The sequence below is a fragment of the Cinclus cinclus genome, chromosome 3 (genome assembly GCF_963662255.1).
Source record: "Cinclus cinclus chromosome 3, bCinCin1.1, whole genome shotgun sequence".
Classification (NCBI taxonomy): Eukaryota; Metazoa; Chordata; class Aves; order Passeriformes; family Cinclidae; genus Cinclus; species Cinclus cinclus.
The window spans coordinates 57,449,127-57,464,103 of NC_085048.1; the positions used below are offsets into that span (position 1 = coordinate 57,449,127).

Genomic DNA, 14,977 nt, shown 5'->3' on the forward strand with positions numbered 1-14,977 from the left:
AAAGTATTTGAGAAGGTAGCCTTCTGAGATGTGGTGGATAGTGATATAGCCTCCAACTAACAAAAATACTGGTTGCCAAGCATTGAAAGTGGGCGGGTTTTAAAAACTATTATTATCATAACCATGTCGTGTCATTATCATATAAAATCATCACTGTGTTTCCAAATACCACATCCTCCCATTGTAAGATTCATCTATATTTCACCCTTTTTAGAACTGAAATTAAACCACTCTCACTTCTACAGAATATCACTGCATGCTGTCACCAAAATGAAACAGTGGAAGGCAGAGATACACCACTCTCTGTGCCCAAAATAAATCCCATAAGAAGTGGTGGTACCAAACTACGGGATGTCTGCATATGGATTCTAGTAAATAATCTCAACTGCCTACTTTGTTGATAGCAATGTTTAGCCCTGCCCAGAACTTTATTGTCTCAGAAACACCATTCATTAGTGACACTTGTGGGTTATAAATTATTTTCCCTATGAAAATTACATATAAAACATTAATAATTAATTCTGAACTGAGAAGAAGCAAATCAGCTGAGAAGCTGGCAAAATCTCTGAGGGAGTTCTCAGCTCTCAGTTCTACCCTCAGCTTAAAGGAGCAAAATGCCCATGTGTACTCTTCATAAATTATCCACAAAATATTCTCTGCCCATGCATTTCTTCCTCCCCTGGAGACAGGACCCAGGAGAACACGTAACACATCTCCAGTGGACAACAGAAAGGCATTTTTGCCAATAAATAACCAACAGGAACACAAAGGACAACAGTTCTCTCCAGCAATGTGTTTCTAGGTAAAACTGTACTGGGCAGTGAAGTGTAACAGGAAGGAGAAAGTACAGTAGAACATCTTGGAAGTAACATTATTTTCAATGCCAAAAACTGACTTGACTTCACATTTTTTTCTACATATTTTAATCTAGCACTGCATAAAGGCTTTGTGTAGTATAAACCAACCAATTTTAACTTCACATGTATAGCTCATGCATCTTTGCGTGCAAAGTGACTCTCAAACAAGCTGCAAAATAAAACTAAGTTAGAAAGGTTGCTAAGAATAGCAATTTTCAAGCATTTGCAAAATTTGCAAGGTCTAATAGGTGTCAGTTTTGCCTCTGGGAACAGACAATTCAAACAAACAAAAATCACAAGCCCCAAAGGAAAACAATTGCAATAACTCGTTCAGGTTACATCTCTTGGTGCCTTACCTTTCTTGGAAATGTCAATCAGCTCCTGGAGGATTCGATGTCAAGGCCAGCAGAAGGCTCTATAAGTGACACAGTAAGTACCACTTGCCTTGATATTTAAGCTTTTTGCCTCATGCCCTCTCAACTGAACTGGGTATGGGCAGCCCAAGGACACTCTACTTTGGCTCTCCCCATGTCACTGTTCACCTGGTAAGTGTGTTGCATTTTACCTGCTGTTCATTTAGCTTCCTTTGTATCTCCTCAGAGTCACAAGTTTCATAGACGATAGGTTTGGACAGCTCTGACTCAATGTGGGCAAGCCAAGATCTCAGACTACTCATGTTTTTATCCAGCTGCTGCACTGCAACAAGGGTTTCCTTCAACTTCTTTACCCTGTAAAGAAAAAGAAATGGCAATATTAAGCACACCCTGAAAAAAATTTCACAGCAGGCGTTTCAGGAAGTTTTCAGAGAAACTTAGATGGTGAGTTCTGTTGTAAAGTCTTCTTTTATTATGTAACAGAAGTATATTATATGTTCATAGAGTCCTGCATTCATAGCTGCTGGTTAAGAAAAACTGGGTTCTTACTAATGCCACACAACATTTTCAAAGCTTCTGTTTTTTTGGTTTTTTTTGGTTTTTTTTGTTGTTTTTTTTGGGGGGGGGGGTTTGTTTGTTTGTTTGTGTTTTTAATGAGCTCACATACATAAACTCTCCGAAACAATCTAGGTAATTTAGTTGTGTATTTTACTAACAGATGACAACTGTTCTTGGAGTAGAAGAACCACTTCTGTTCTTCTTAGAGTACAAGTACCACCTGTATCCATATATGGATGAGAGAGTGCACTGAGTGAACAGGCCTTTTTCACACCCATAAGAATACTGAAATAAATAACACTGAAGATTTGGGTTGGAAGGGATCTTTAAAAGTCATCTAGTCCACCCGCTCTGCAATTAGCAAGGACATCTTCAACAAGATCAGGTTGTTCAGAGCCCCACCCAGCCTGACCTTGAACATTCCTAGGGATGGGCAACCTCTCCGGGCAACCTGTTCCAGGGTGAAGACTTGCCCTTGAATAAGTAAGCTTCAGAGCAAGAAGTCCAGCTCAGAACCTGGGGAGAATTCTTGAATCCCAAGGGCTGCTTTAAATTGGTGTTATTTCACTATTTCAGGTTTAAACAGATGAAAATGGAATGGAACTGCATAGTGATTCCTAACTAGCATTTTTCTTGGAATCCTGACCCTGGAAGAACAATGACCAGGAAAAACTAAATAGATTTCTGTTTGTGTTTTTCTGGATTATTTTTTTTTTTTTAATCAAGAGAGCATTAAGCTTAGAGTATGAAAAAATTCAAGTAAACTTTCATCCTAGCTCAATGATTTTTCCTTCAATCTGTTTGATTCTTCAATTCTTCAATTTGTTCTGCAAAACTGTCCTTCAGTAATTCTCTCCTTCCTATCCCTGTGTTTCATAACATACATTATTAGTAGATCCAGATTTTTTTTTCCCAAGCTCTCTATTTTTTCCTATTTGTGTGGTACCAAAAACAATCTTGAGTAATGTACCCTCTTCTGCTCCTACTGCTCTTCTACTTAATGTTTCAATACCAGAAAGGTTTAAAAGATGAGTGCATTTGGGAACAAATTGACTAAATTGGGTTGAAAAACACAAGATTGCCAGATTTGCTAAAGAAACAAAATACCACCTGATCATCCTATAATTGAAATTAACGAATTCACATTTTTTCCTCACAATACTAACCAGCATATTTGTAGTTGCAGCTGACCATTAAGAGAATCACAGAGATATTAATGCCATCTTTAAAATAAATATTTTCAATTTTCTTTTCTTTATACCCCTCTCTTTAGCTCATAGATGGTTAAACAATGGCTCTTTATAGCTAAAACCCTTTAAGAATAGTTCAAACACAGCTTCCTTGCCAGAGTCTCATGACCAACAGCCATAGGGTTTTGAACTGTGAAATAAACCCCACCTGGTAACTCGAAAAAAATCTGGGCTACCTGAAAATCTGTCTACAATGGGACTGAAGTCAATATAATTATGCTGAAAGGCTGCCTCAGTCCTCATCATGAGGCTATCTCATAACACAGCAATGTTTTTAGGCTTGGGGAGATGGTAGAACACCCACTGAGGGCACCATCTCCCTGTCACCTATGGTTCCACATACAATGTTTTGTGGGTTTGAACCAACTGAAACTTGCTCATAGGGTGACCAAGAAGGTTGGGTATCAACCATCTGCAAGTCACATACAGCTTCTCAATGTCTGCCATTATTTAAAAGGAGTGAAATCCTGTCTATTTTCTGCTTGTATTTTCAAGGCTCTATGCTACCGATCGTTTGCAGGCCTGCTGGAGTGGGAAAGGGAACACTGAGTCATGTCAGTCCTGTGAAGAAGCAATGTCACTCGATCATCTGCAAAACCAAGCCGTGGGTCAGGATTTTTTTTGTTTGCAATTGTATGACACTCTAATCTCTGTGCTGGATTTCACCTACATTTGGCCTGCAACAACTATAAAGGGTCCATCATTTAGAAAGTGCCCTCTGCCACAGCAAACTGCACAGGAGCACATCCCTGCCACAGCACAAAAAACAGTCTGGGCAACTACCAGTATTTTCAGTCACATGATCTAAGTTACTTCAGAGACAGAAAGAAATACAGCATGACACAGTAAAAGAACACTCGAATCAAACCCAAACCTTACAGCTTCCTTCCTGTCTCCTCAGTACATCTACCCGTAACACTGTTCTTTGTTTTGTACTGAGTTTAACATTACAGGTTCCTTGCCCATGGTACAATCAGAAACAAATAAGCAAGTGCTTATTTGAGTCTGCTGAGATTTTTTTTTTGACTGAACTGCAGTACAGTATTGTGCCTCCAGCTACACTGAAAACATATCACAATCAATTAGAGATGCAATCCAACATGTCCAAGAGCTTTCCTTCTGAATTTCAACAAGCAAAGCTGCCTATGCTCTAAAAGCTCTGCTTAAGAAACAAAGGTCAAATTCTAAATCAGGTATGTGGGGTCCCTGGCCAAGTGCAATTTTAATGTTATGAGATTTCACTTGCAAGATTATGTTAAAAATGTTAATAATTCAAATAACCATTTCATGCTTTTGTTGCAGCACTAGGCAGCACAGTAACTGCACATGTTAGCATGAAAGACTTGAGATAACTTTTCTCCTTGATGATAAAAATATTGCACTGAAATCAAAGGGTTGGAACCATGACAGAGTTGGTTTGCAGGTTGCTTTTCATAAACACACACCCCCCCAGTCCTCTCACATTTCATAAATACTTAAACTTTCAGGAAGGAAAATACAGCAGAATTCAATTGTTTTTCATGGTTTACTGATGAAAAATCATCTAACAATTTGAATGGGTTTATGATATTTGTATTTTCATGTTCCAATTAATGTGCCTCTATTTCCCCAAGAAAGCAATAACTTTAGATTGTCTATTAATAATGTCTATTATTCTAAATTGGGCAAAGAGAGTGTGAAAACAACTAGAAGCTAAAACTAAGCACAGATACATTTAATTCAACTAGTCCTAAAGAAGAAAGTCTTAGACTCCACTTAAATCTAAATGGGAACAACCCTGTAAGTACAGAAACATGCATCACACAGAAGTCATAACTACTGCATTAGTCATTTAGACAGCTGCTTACTAATATTAAACTTTAAAAGCAAGATGAAAAAACTTAGTAAGAGCATGTTGGCTAAGTCTGTACAGCAGACAACCAGAAAGCAGAAAAGGTGTTTTTTAAAAAAAAAATCTACTTGGAACAGTAGAGAAAGTTTAAAGAAATATTCTGAAACAGTGAAAAATCTTGCACTGTTGAAATGATCTTTGAAAAGATAGGTTGAAAACTTATCTTTTTATGATTAAAAAGTATTTATTTTCCAAAGTACAGTACTACTGTGTGGTAAGACATCAGTAAAGCCTGTTTATATTTACTGTTATATATATTTATATAATATGTATTTATATTTTTATATATCAATTCACATTTATATATTTGTTTATATTTATTTATAAAGCCCGTTATATTTACCACTCCAATCAGTTTGCTCTTTCAAAGACTGAATTTCTAGAATTCTGAAGAATGGCTAAATTTCTAGAAAAGATAATAAGAAAAGGGAAAAAGAGAAGCTGAATCAAAAATCCAAGATGATTTAGGCTGAGTTCAAATATTACATGCAGCTACAAAACAGTCATTAATATGAACAGGACAGACAGGCTTTGGTAAGTTAAGTCTGAAATACTTTCTTTCTGAAATACAGCTTCTTTCCTTCTCTGCCTTTTGCTTGTAGCCATGCCCCTTTGATGACACAAACATCTAGCAGACAGATACAGTCTGTTTATTCTCATGTGTGTACATGCTCTCGTATTTGAAAACAGCAGTAAAATCAGTCCACAGTTTCTCTCAGTCAGCTAAGAGATTTTACTGTTCTAAGTCTCCATAACTATGAAAAAATTATTCCAGGATCCAAAAGTACTAGCTGTAAAACAAAGTATGCTGTTAGCACTGTCAACTGTTTTTTGACTGAGCAGAAAACAGTAATTTCTAGCTAGAGTACTGATCTCTACATATCAATATTTCAGTTAGTTTCTCAATAAACCAAGACTTCAGAAAGAACAGTATCAATCAAAAGCAAACAAAAATAGATGCCTGCCTCGTGATATCACAGTTACAGTCTGGGAGGTCTGAATCCACATTGTTGTCCTCCGCCATCCTCACAGCACGCAAGTCTTCCACCACAACCATGAAATTTTCCAGTATTAAAAAGAAGAACTTCCACTCCCAAAGCCTGCAAACACGGTTCTTTTGGAGGGGGGAAGGAAAGGGGACACACTTTGCTGGCCAGTACTGTACAGAAAATGTTTCACGCCAAGCAAATGTTACCAGCCGTTGCTTGATAACATGACACTGGATGGTGACAAGTGGTCATGTTTCTAAATAAAACTTGCATTCATCAACATGTGCCAGATTTGATCTCCAGGAATGTGGACTGGGAGTGGTGGGGGAAAGGATGAAAACACATACAAAACCTTCTTTGCAAGCCTGAACAGTTGCAGCAACAGCACTGTTTCCTGGCTGTAAACAATGGCAACTTTTTTCACGAGGCTGACATACCAGACAAATTCATCTGAAAGGAATACAGGGTTCTAGAAGGGAAAAAAATGGAAGTGTCTGATGCAGAGACAATTCTTCAGCTGTCACTTCTGTAGTTACAGATCTCCTCTGGAGGGGCAATTAAGAATAAGGGGTAAGGGAACAGAATGTGACAAAGAAAGATGCTTTTACAGGTGACTGGAGACGTTTCACCACGCAGCATACAATTGACAGGTAAAGATTCAGACTGGACATGTATTACTATAATATATTACTAAAGCATTTTCACACAGCACTTTCTATTAGTTCACAGCTGTAGGAAAAAACCACTATGAAAGATGCTCCAGGCAAAGGATTACCACAGCATTGCAGAAAAGTCTGCAGGATTTAATAATTTATTAAAATTGTCAAGCGTCTGGAACATGAAAAGACGTATTTTATTCTCAGCACCAGGACAACTAATCTGCCTTTACTAGCTGAATGAAGCCAAAATTATATGATAGAAACGATCCAAATTCCAAAAATATCATAATAGAAACACATGCCAATTTATAAGAACATATTCTGAAGGCCTCTGGAGCCTTGTAAAAAATTATCTGGGGGGATGTCAACTCTTTTGTCCACTGGTAATTAGACATCAATACAAGCATTTTGTGCATACATTAATCAACACCTTGGGTTTTAATGATTTCCAGCCTAAGATACAGCTGAACTACCAAAATTTTCATAGCCTAATATGAAACCTATCCACATTTTTTTCCAAATTTCAGCAAATTTGTGGAGTTTTTTTTCCCTTCAGTGGGCACTGGAATGTAAAGAGTTGTATGTTTAAGTGCATACAATGATGCTGAACATGCCAGTTGAGAAGACTAAGTTGAAATGATCTGGAGAAAAAAAGTAAATAATATTTTACATTCATTGGTTTAGAACTAGGACTTGACACTTCATGAAAACAGAATGAGAGGTTTTAAATGTGTAATATTGCATTTTATGTCTCCCCATCTGAGAATGATAAAAAATCACCTCTCCCTATAGTGGGAACTAATCTGTAATACTGAGAAAACATGAGAGATAATTTTAAGATGTGTTCTTTAGTTTCTGAATGCAATCCTTTTGTGCTAGAAACTTCCTGAAGGCATTATTTGAACATTTCTCTGAGTAGGCATTTCAAAATATAGCATAAAAAGGTATCAGATATACTTTAAGTTCAACAATTGGTGATGTACCACATGCTCTGAAACCAAACAAGCTCCTCGACAGTAATACAATGCTCCCTGACTTAATTGTTCTGTAAGAAATATATGGTGTTCATTACTTTAAAATGAACTATTATTAAAGGAGCTGGAGCCACTGGAATGCTTCTGCTTACATAAAATTTACTACTCCCATGCTAACAGATTTCAGAGAAAGAATGCACTAAAACCATATGAAAAAAGATGAAAGATGATATGAAAAAAGACGATGAAAGCAAACCTTTTTGCTGCTAACAGGACTAAATTATTGCTAATGCATACATCCTTTCATCAAAGAAATGGGAATTGTAAAGTATTTGAGCTATTTATGCAATTCATGAAGTGCAAAATTGTGAGAACATTATTGTTGGTAATGGAAGGGAGGCTGTAGCACAGCTAAAGAGAAAGTGTTGAAACAAATAATTTTCTTAGCATATCAAACACTAATCCTGTATTTTTTTAAGTTCTGAAAATTGCTGTTATACTTTTTGACCTTGAATACAAAGAGTCTTTAAGCCCAGTGTGCATACATCTACCTGCAGTTAGTCTTCTCCATCCATGAAAAAAATGATCTGGCAGAAAACTTAAGGCTTGGTTTTGGACTTGCTCTTCTTGAAATCCAAAACTACAAAGGCACTCTTTTGATTGTTCTGTCAAGAAATTTTTAGAAAAACTACATTTGCGTCCAGTTTTAAGCACCATGTAAAGTAAGGTGGTGCTAGAGCAAGGCTCACTAAATCTGATTGCAACTGATCTTATACTGTAGGAATATAGAATTGTTAAGTTTGGAAAAGAGCTTTAAGATCAAGTCCAACCACGACCATTACCATATTATTATAATGAAGCTTTTAAATGACTCTTCTTGAAGAGATGTCCTGCACTAAAATGCAAAATAGGAAATTTCACAGAAATGTGTTGATGGTTAAGAATAAATTTATTTCAGAATTTATGATGAAAAGGCCGACAATAAAGTATTTTAAATGCATGACATTCAGCATATTAATCAGTCCCACCTAAAAATTAGAAGCAAAACAACTGTCTTACCTGGCTGCAATAAGATCTAGGAGATGCTGCCACCTGTCATTGATCTTGCCAAGTTTGTACTCAATCTCTGATGCCTTACTCTCATGGCTGGCTTTAGCAAGTCTCTCTCCCATTTGCTGAAGCTGGATTTTGTTCTTCTGGGCTACAGCAATTTCCTCTTGATAATCCTAGAGAGTTAGGAGCAATCAGAAGACAGGGTACTCATTCTAAATATACTCTGCTCTACACTACAAAATGAATGGTGCAAAAGCACAAGTGACTTGTTTTTTTAGTTGATTGGTACAGTGGACTGACAACGTCTTATATATTTAATGGATAAACAAAAACAACTACCAGAAGAATGGAAAAAACACAATGCCGTCTATAAATATGCTATAGTTTAACTCATTACAGGCAATTCTGATTGGACACTTAGTAAATCATTCAGATGCCTGACTTTGCATTCACTTAATTTCCTGGTATTCTGGGAGATCCTATCTGAAGAAAGACCAAAAAAATGCTGCACAGAGAGAGAACACAAACATCAGAACACACCGGGATAAGGTAAAACCTTCATTTCAGCTAATTCACAAACAAGTAAACAGTTAAAGAAGAGCATACAAGTGTACACTATACCTTTTTAAGTTTCTCAATCATTTCTTCTATGAGGATGTCACCATTTTGAGACACCTTACTTTCCATTTGAGTCAGCCATTCACAGAGCTCCTTGTTCTTCTCACTGAAGACAGCCCACTCATTCAGTCTCTCACCAACTTGTTGTCTACGCAAGGAGACCTTAAACCATTTGCAAAGAGTAAACAAAAGTAAAACGACAAAGGCATTTAAGACATACTTGGTGCCTCAATGTGAATTCCTCTAGTCTTGAAAAAGTGTTGCAGCCACTTGCCCTTGAAACAAATTGGAACTGTACAGCAAAAATTTGTGTGACTGCCTCTAAGTCCTGGGGTAAGCACTGATCTCAGATTTCCTGTTAGCTACTTCCTATGCACAGAGACAAGCACCCAACCATTAAGCTCAGTAGTCAGTCAGTATCTTGTTTCATAATGTCTCTAACCCAAAGTTTTCATTAGAAGATAAAAATTGTATTTTCTTACAATTCTTGTTTACTTATAAAAAAATATAAAATATATCAGTTTATTTTTAGTCTAAGAGATTAAATTAAAAAGAAAAATGCTTCAACAAAGCATAAAAAAAAGATACAAACATAGTACATGCTTAAGTCCAAAAGTCTGTGCCATTTGTTCATGAGCACATGAATACAAACCTAAACCCAAGATACACTGTATTTTGCAAAAGTAATTTTTCACTTGTGTCTCAATACGCTAATTTAATAGATGACTATTTCCTGTGTACAGGCATGACACCTTGAGAGATTTCAGAGCACTGAGGTGTGCCCTGACAGGAAAAGATTAGGCATAGGCATGACACATCAAGCAAGCAAATGCTGCAGTTAACACAGAATGAAGGAAAACACTGCTGTGTTTAAGAAATAGCTGTAACTGTGGTACCATCTCAGACTGCAGAGGCAGATCAAGATGGACACTGAAATCAAAACAGCAGCACACACTAAGCAGAAAAGTCACCCCTCCAGTTCCAGACATTGGTACAACTACTTACTTCCTCCCCTCTGTGATCTGGGTTATTTCTGACTTTGTATCATAATTTCAGCTGAAAAAATGAAGGTCTTTCACAAATTAAACTGATGGGCTTTTTAACTACTGCATTAGCTTGAACAAGGTAGTACATGTGATCTTGCATTTCCTTTTTGTGGTCCTAAAGTTGATGACAGCTTTCCAGAAATAAGCAGCAGATGAACGAAGGGTTGCACTAGGTTACATCCTGAAACACTAAGCATGCTCAAAACAAAGATAAAACTTTTTTACTTGGCTCCTTCTTTTACCATAAGCATACAAGCAATGACTGAATCACAATTTAGATGTATCTACATTTGCTCATTCAAATGCAACTAACTCATAGCAAGTTCTGTGCTGGTAACTGTGAAGCATTTTTCCTACTTTGGGGGTGTTTTTGAAGCCTTCACAGGTACTTTGCACGAGGTACTATTTCAAGCTAGCCCCAGCATATCTGGACTGCAATCTCTACAGAACCACAGAAACAACATCAGAGTAATCTGAAAAGCTGGGTAAGGAAGATTCCACTACCTGGAGTGCTAATCAGAGGCCAGAAGCACACTAACAGTGTGATGCACCTGAAAAAATTAAACAGTACTCCTCAGCTCATTCTGCAGGCAAGCAAGTCACCCTGAGACTACAAGAAATGCAGACACTGAGGTCTAAAGAAGAACCTATCCACAGAACTGAAGATACAGTAGGGCAATGTTGAGTGGGGAGGGGACATCCTTTCTGAGCACAGGTGTTACACCAAAGCAAAGGGTAACTGTATTATTTCTGTGTTTTTTCCCAGCCATCCAGGCCAAGTCTCACAGCTCACAGTATGACACTGTTGATTTTTCAAGGCTGTTTATATATGACCTCACAGACATTGCAAAGTTCAAGAGAACTAAAAGTACTAGCAGTAACTAAAGGAATATTTCAATGGACATCTCCCCTGACTCAGAAAGAATTCACTTTTGAATATAGGTCTATCCACATTAATCTTCTGTAAAAGCTGCCACTTGGATTCAATTTTTCTCCCAACACTTTTGTACCCTGCATACTGTTCCCATCAGTGCCCAGTGCTGTACTTGCCTGGTGGCACAGCTCCTCCCACTGCCTGTGCAGGAGCTCTATTCGCTCACTCAGGATTGAGATATCATCTGCACTGATATATACAGACAGGGTCTCCTTCAGCAGGGAGAGGTGTGCAAGGTCATCTGTCCAGCCTTCAACAGCATTCTCTAACTCCTTTAAAGAACAGCACAAGGAAAAAGAGCCAGTTTACTAATAAACAAAAATCTGAGTATGTTGATGAAACACACAAGCAGTGTTACCCACTGATTTAAGTCACATCTGAGCAGACCCACTGTGTCAGGCAGACTGTTTCAGCCCCATCTCAAAGAAAAAGAAAAGCATCAACCCCAAACGTACCGATATTTTCAGAGTTATGATGGTATTAACTCCACAGCAGAGAATGAAACATCAGCCTTATAACAAGAAGTTGCAAACTAAGATACTACTCAACTCCTTGAGGTTCAAAGGTATCTGGAAAGTTCAAGCACTGGTTTGCACTTCTCAGTACTGAAAATATTTTCAGGTTTGTAATCCACTTCCAAAATGCAAATATATAGCCTAAGAATGTTGTCTAAAATTCCCCATAGTCACTTCACCTCAAACAAAAAGCACTAAACCAGAAGTTTAGATACCATGAGTTTAAATTTGAGTTTAGAATTTCTGTAATAAAAACACACCAATATAAAGCCCTTCTACGGTATTTTTCAGACCCTATTCTGGTATCACCTTGATCAGATCTATAATTACTCTGAAGGATTTGCATTATGGTGAGATCATTCTGGTATTATGGCGTCCATATGTTACATGGATAGCTTCTTGCCATGGAGATGGCTGACTGGTTTGCATTGTCAGTAATATGAACCCAGTTAATAACAGAAGAGGTCACTGCAAAAGACAGGCAAAGACAAGACACAACAATCAACAGAGAAGGAGTGATTTACCTTGCAACGAAGCTGCTCTGCATGCAACTCATCATGGTGATCTGGCAAGGGCTGAGAAAGCTTTTTTTTGAATGATCTTAGCTTCTCCAGGGAGTCTCCTATGCCCTTTTCACATTTTTCCCAGTCCTGAAAGCAGAATGTTTATTAGACTTCAGTTCTGATCTGTGTTACAGTTAATGTCAGTTGATTTGCCTAAAAATAACATGCCCTTAAAACTCCCTCTAAATAATACTAAAAGTCTCAGAGCTTGAGTCATGTGTAGAAATGTGCAGAATTTTTTGTGTGTAGGTCTCTGTTAGTAGAAATAGACAAAGTCTTCTGTTATTAAAATTCTGTCTAGATCCAACTCCATCCTTTCAGCAAAGTCTCTCCCTGACAAAATTAATTTTCCACTTCCTTTCTTGAATCAATGTATTAAACACACCACTATTCTTTGACAAGAGCTTCATTCAGGTGCATTATTCTCTGTGGACAAAAAAAAAAAGTAGTTGGGGAAACTAGTATCTTCTTTAAATCAGGATTCTAGCAGCTACACCCTGATTTAGTGTTTGTATACTTTCCAAAATTTTTAATGTGTTCAATGCAAACAAACCATATCAAATAACAATATGGTTTTACCTGCCTCACCTGCTTGTCAAAGTCTTATATTAAGACAAGAAGATCTCTAATAAGCCAGTCAGCCTCCAAAGAATGTCAGTCATGTGATACCAGAAACCACAGAATGTGCATTGAAATTTGCATTGTATTGAAACTAAGTCTTCTGTTTCAAGATATTCTCCTTCTACTGCTGCTTCTGTATTTCTCTCCTTCCTTTTTCCCCAGTCTATGCCAGTATTTCATTATCATCTTGATGAAGAATTAGCCATATCAAATAATGGGACCTTGCATGACAACAGCCTGTGATGTTCTTAACACTCTTCCCCTGCTCTGGCATGAGTCCCTCCCATGGGACAGAATCCCCCAAGAACTTTCCCATGAGCTCTTCCATGGGCTGCAGTTCTTCACAAACTACCCCAGATAAAGTCCCTTCCATGGATTTGTGCCAGACTCTCGTGAACAGACTCCAACAAGGGTTTGGAGTCAGAGGTCCTACCAGCAAAATGGCCTTAGTGTGGTCTTTCCATGGGGTCACAGATTCCTTTGGGCATCCACCTGCTCTGGTGTGGGTCCTCCATGGGCTGCGGGTAGATTTCTGCTCCACTGTAGAGCTCCATGTCTCTACCATGAGCTTCAGGGTAATCTCTACTCTGGCTTCTGGAGTGTCTCCTCCTTCACTGACCTTGGTGTCTGCAAAGTTGCTGCTGTCACACTGTCCCACTCCTCTCTATGGATGTAATTGCTCCTGCACAGCAAATTTTTTTTTTTCATCTTCTTAACTGTGTTATCCCAGAGGCGCTACAAGCATCACTGTTGGGCTCAGCCTTGGCCAGAAGTGGGTCCATCATGGACCTGGCATGGCTGGCACTGGCTCCATCAGATAGAGGGGAATCTTCTGGCAGCTTCTCACAGAAGTCATCCCTGCAGCTTCCACCAAGAAAATCTTTGCCACTCAAACCCAATTACATATACATGTAAAAATCGAACAAAACTTGTGCAAAATAAAACAAATTTTTGCTCTGTTTTGAAAATAGGAGCAGCATGGACATACTTTATTGGCAGTATTCTGGAAATATCAGTTACAATGTACCAACTGACATGCAAGCCTGTTATGAAAGATTACCACTCCCAGTTTGAGAGGTGGTGAAGGGAAGTAGTTAATGTACGGTAAATGCAGCTTCTGTATTTGTGTTTGTCCATTGAGAATGCTTTTCTCCACCAGGGCTCACAGAGAGAAACCACAAACTTGCCGAAGAAGTACAGAAAAAATTGCACACTTACTTTTAGCAGCAAAGCCAGCTGTTTCTTTTGTTGCTCCAGTTGAGTGCTAACTATGTTCCAGCGCTCCTGGATTTCAGTGAGCTCTGCCTGCAGGACTGCCTCAGCTCCACTGTCAGCAGAGAGCAGCAGCTGCTTCCCAGCCTCCACGGTGAGGATGTAACTCCCTTGCTGCCTTAAGAGAACTTTCTCTTTAAGCTGAAAATATTAATAGTTTTCTGTCAGCTTAGTCCTTTTAATTACAATTAGCACTTAATTACAATTCAGTAATTCACTCTAAAGCCCATACTTTAGTTGGTTGCATATCCTGTCTTGCACATGAGCTTTGGCCCAAATACTTTACCTCAGCATTTTCACAATCATTTACTGCAGCAGACCTTTAGAAAATTTCCCCAAGAAGTGAAGATATGAAAGACTTCTTTCTCTCCATTTATGTCAGTATCTCAATTGCTCTTAAAGAGAAAGAGTTCCTCTGGAGCCTGTTATGCTAACAAGGGATATTATTATTATTATTATTATTATTATTATTATTATATCAATTTTCCATCTAAAAAGCCTGAAGACTCCAAGCTCCTTACTAGATACTGTTAGCCTCTCATGGACACTTAAGGAATCCTTGTTATCTAGCATACATTCTTCAAGCAGGTCATCACTGTCCTTTCAAGACCGTTTCAGTGTGACCCTGGCTGAAAGCAAAAACAGGAGCAAATGCAGCTTGAGAGCGAAGGCCCCTTAAGTTCTCTCTTTCATGCTCTTTATGAACTCCACCTTTGCTTCCATCACGCTTCTGATGCTATGCCAGTTCCAAAAAAAGAACTGGCAGAGCAGACAGGCTGAATCTGAGGCATTTAAAAGAGCAT

At 38.2% G+C, this 14,977-nt stretch overlaps 1 protein-coding gene across 2 annotated transcripts in view; it reads right to left on the minus strand.

Annotated features, from left to right (window-relative positions):
- Positions 1–14,977, minus strand: part of SYNE1 (spectrin repeat containing nuclear envelope protein 1) — a 291,206-nt gene that overhangs the window by 29,358 nt on the left and 246,871 nt on the right. Inside the window, exons 125-130 of one of the 2 annotated variants that reach the window (XM_062490036.1) lie at positions 14,121–14,315; positions 12,243–12,368; positions 11,320–11,475; positions 9,227–9,385; positions 8,612–8,778; positions 1,423–1,585 (exon numbers count right to left, since the gene is read on the minus strand). In XM_062490036.1, the coding sequence (XP_062346020.1) occupies positions 1,423–1,585; positions 8,612–8,778; positions 9,227–9,385; positions 11,320–11,475; positions 12,243–12,368; positions 14,121–14,315 (966 nt within the window). Of the gene's footprint in view, positions 1–1,422; positions 1,586–5,895; positions 5,988–8,611; positions 8,779–9,226; positions 9,386–11,319; positions 11,476–12,242; positions 12,369–14,120; positions 14,316–14,977 lie in introns of those variants that run through there. The other variant, XM_062490037.1, reaches the window with a different exon arrangement.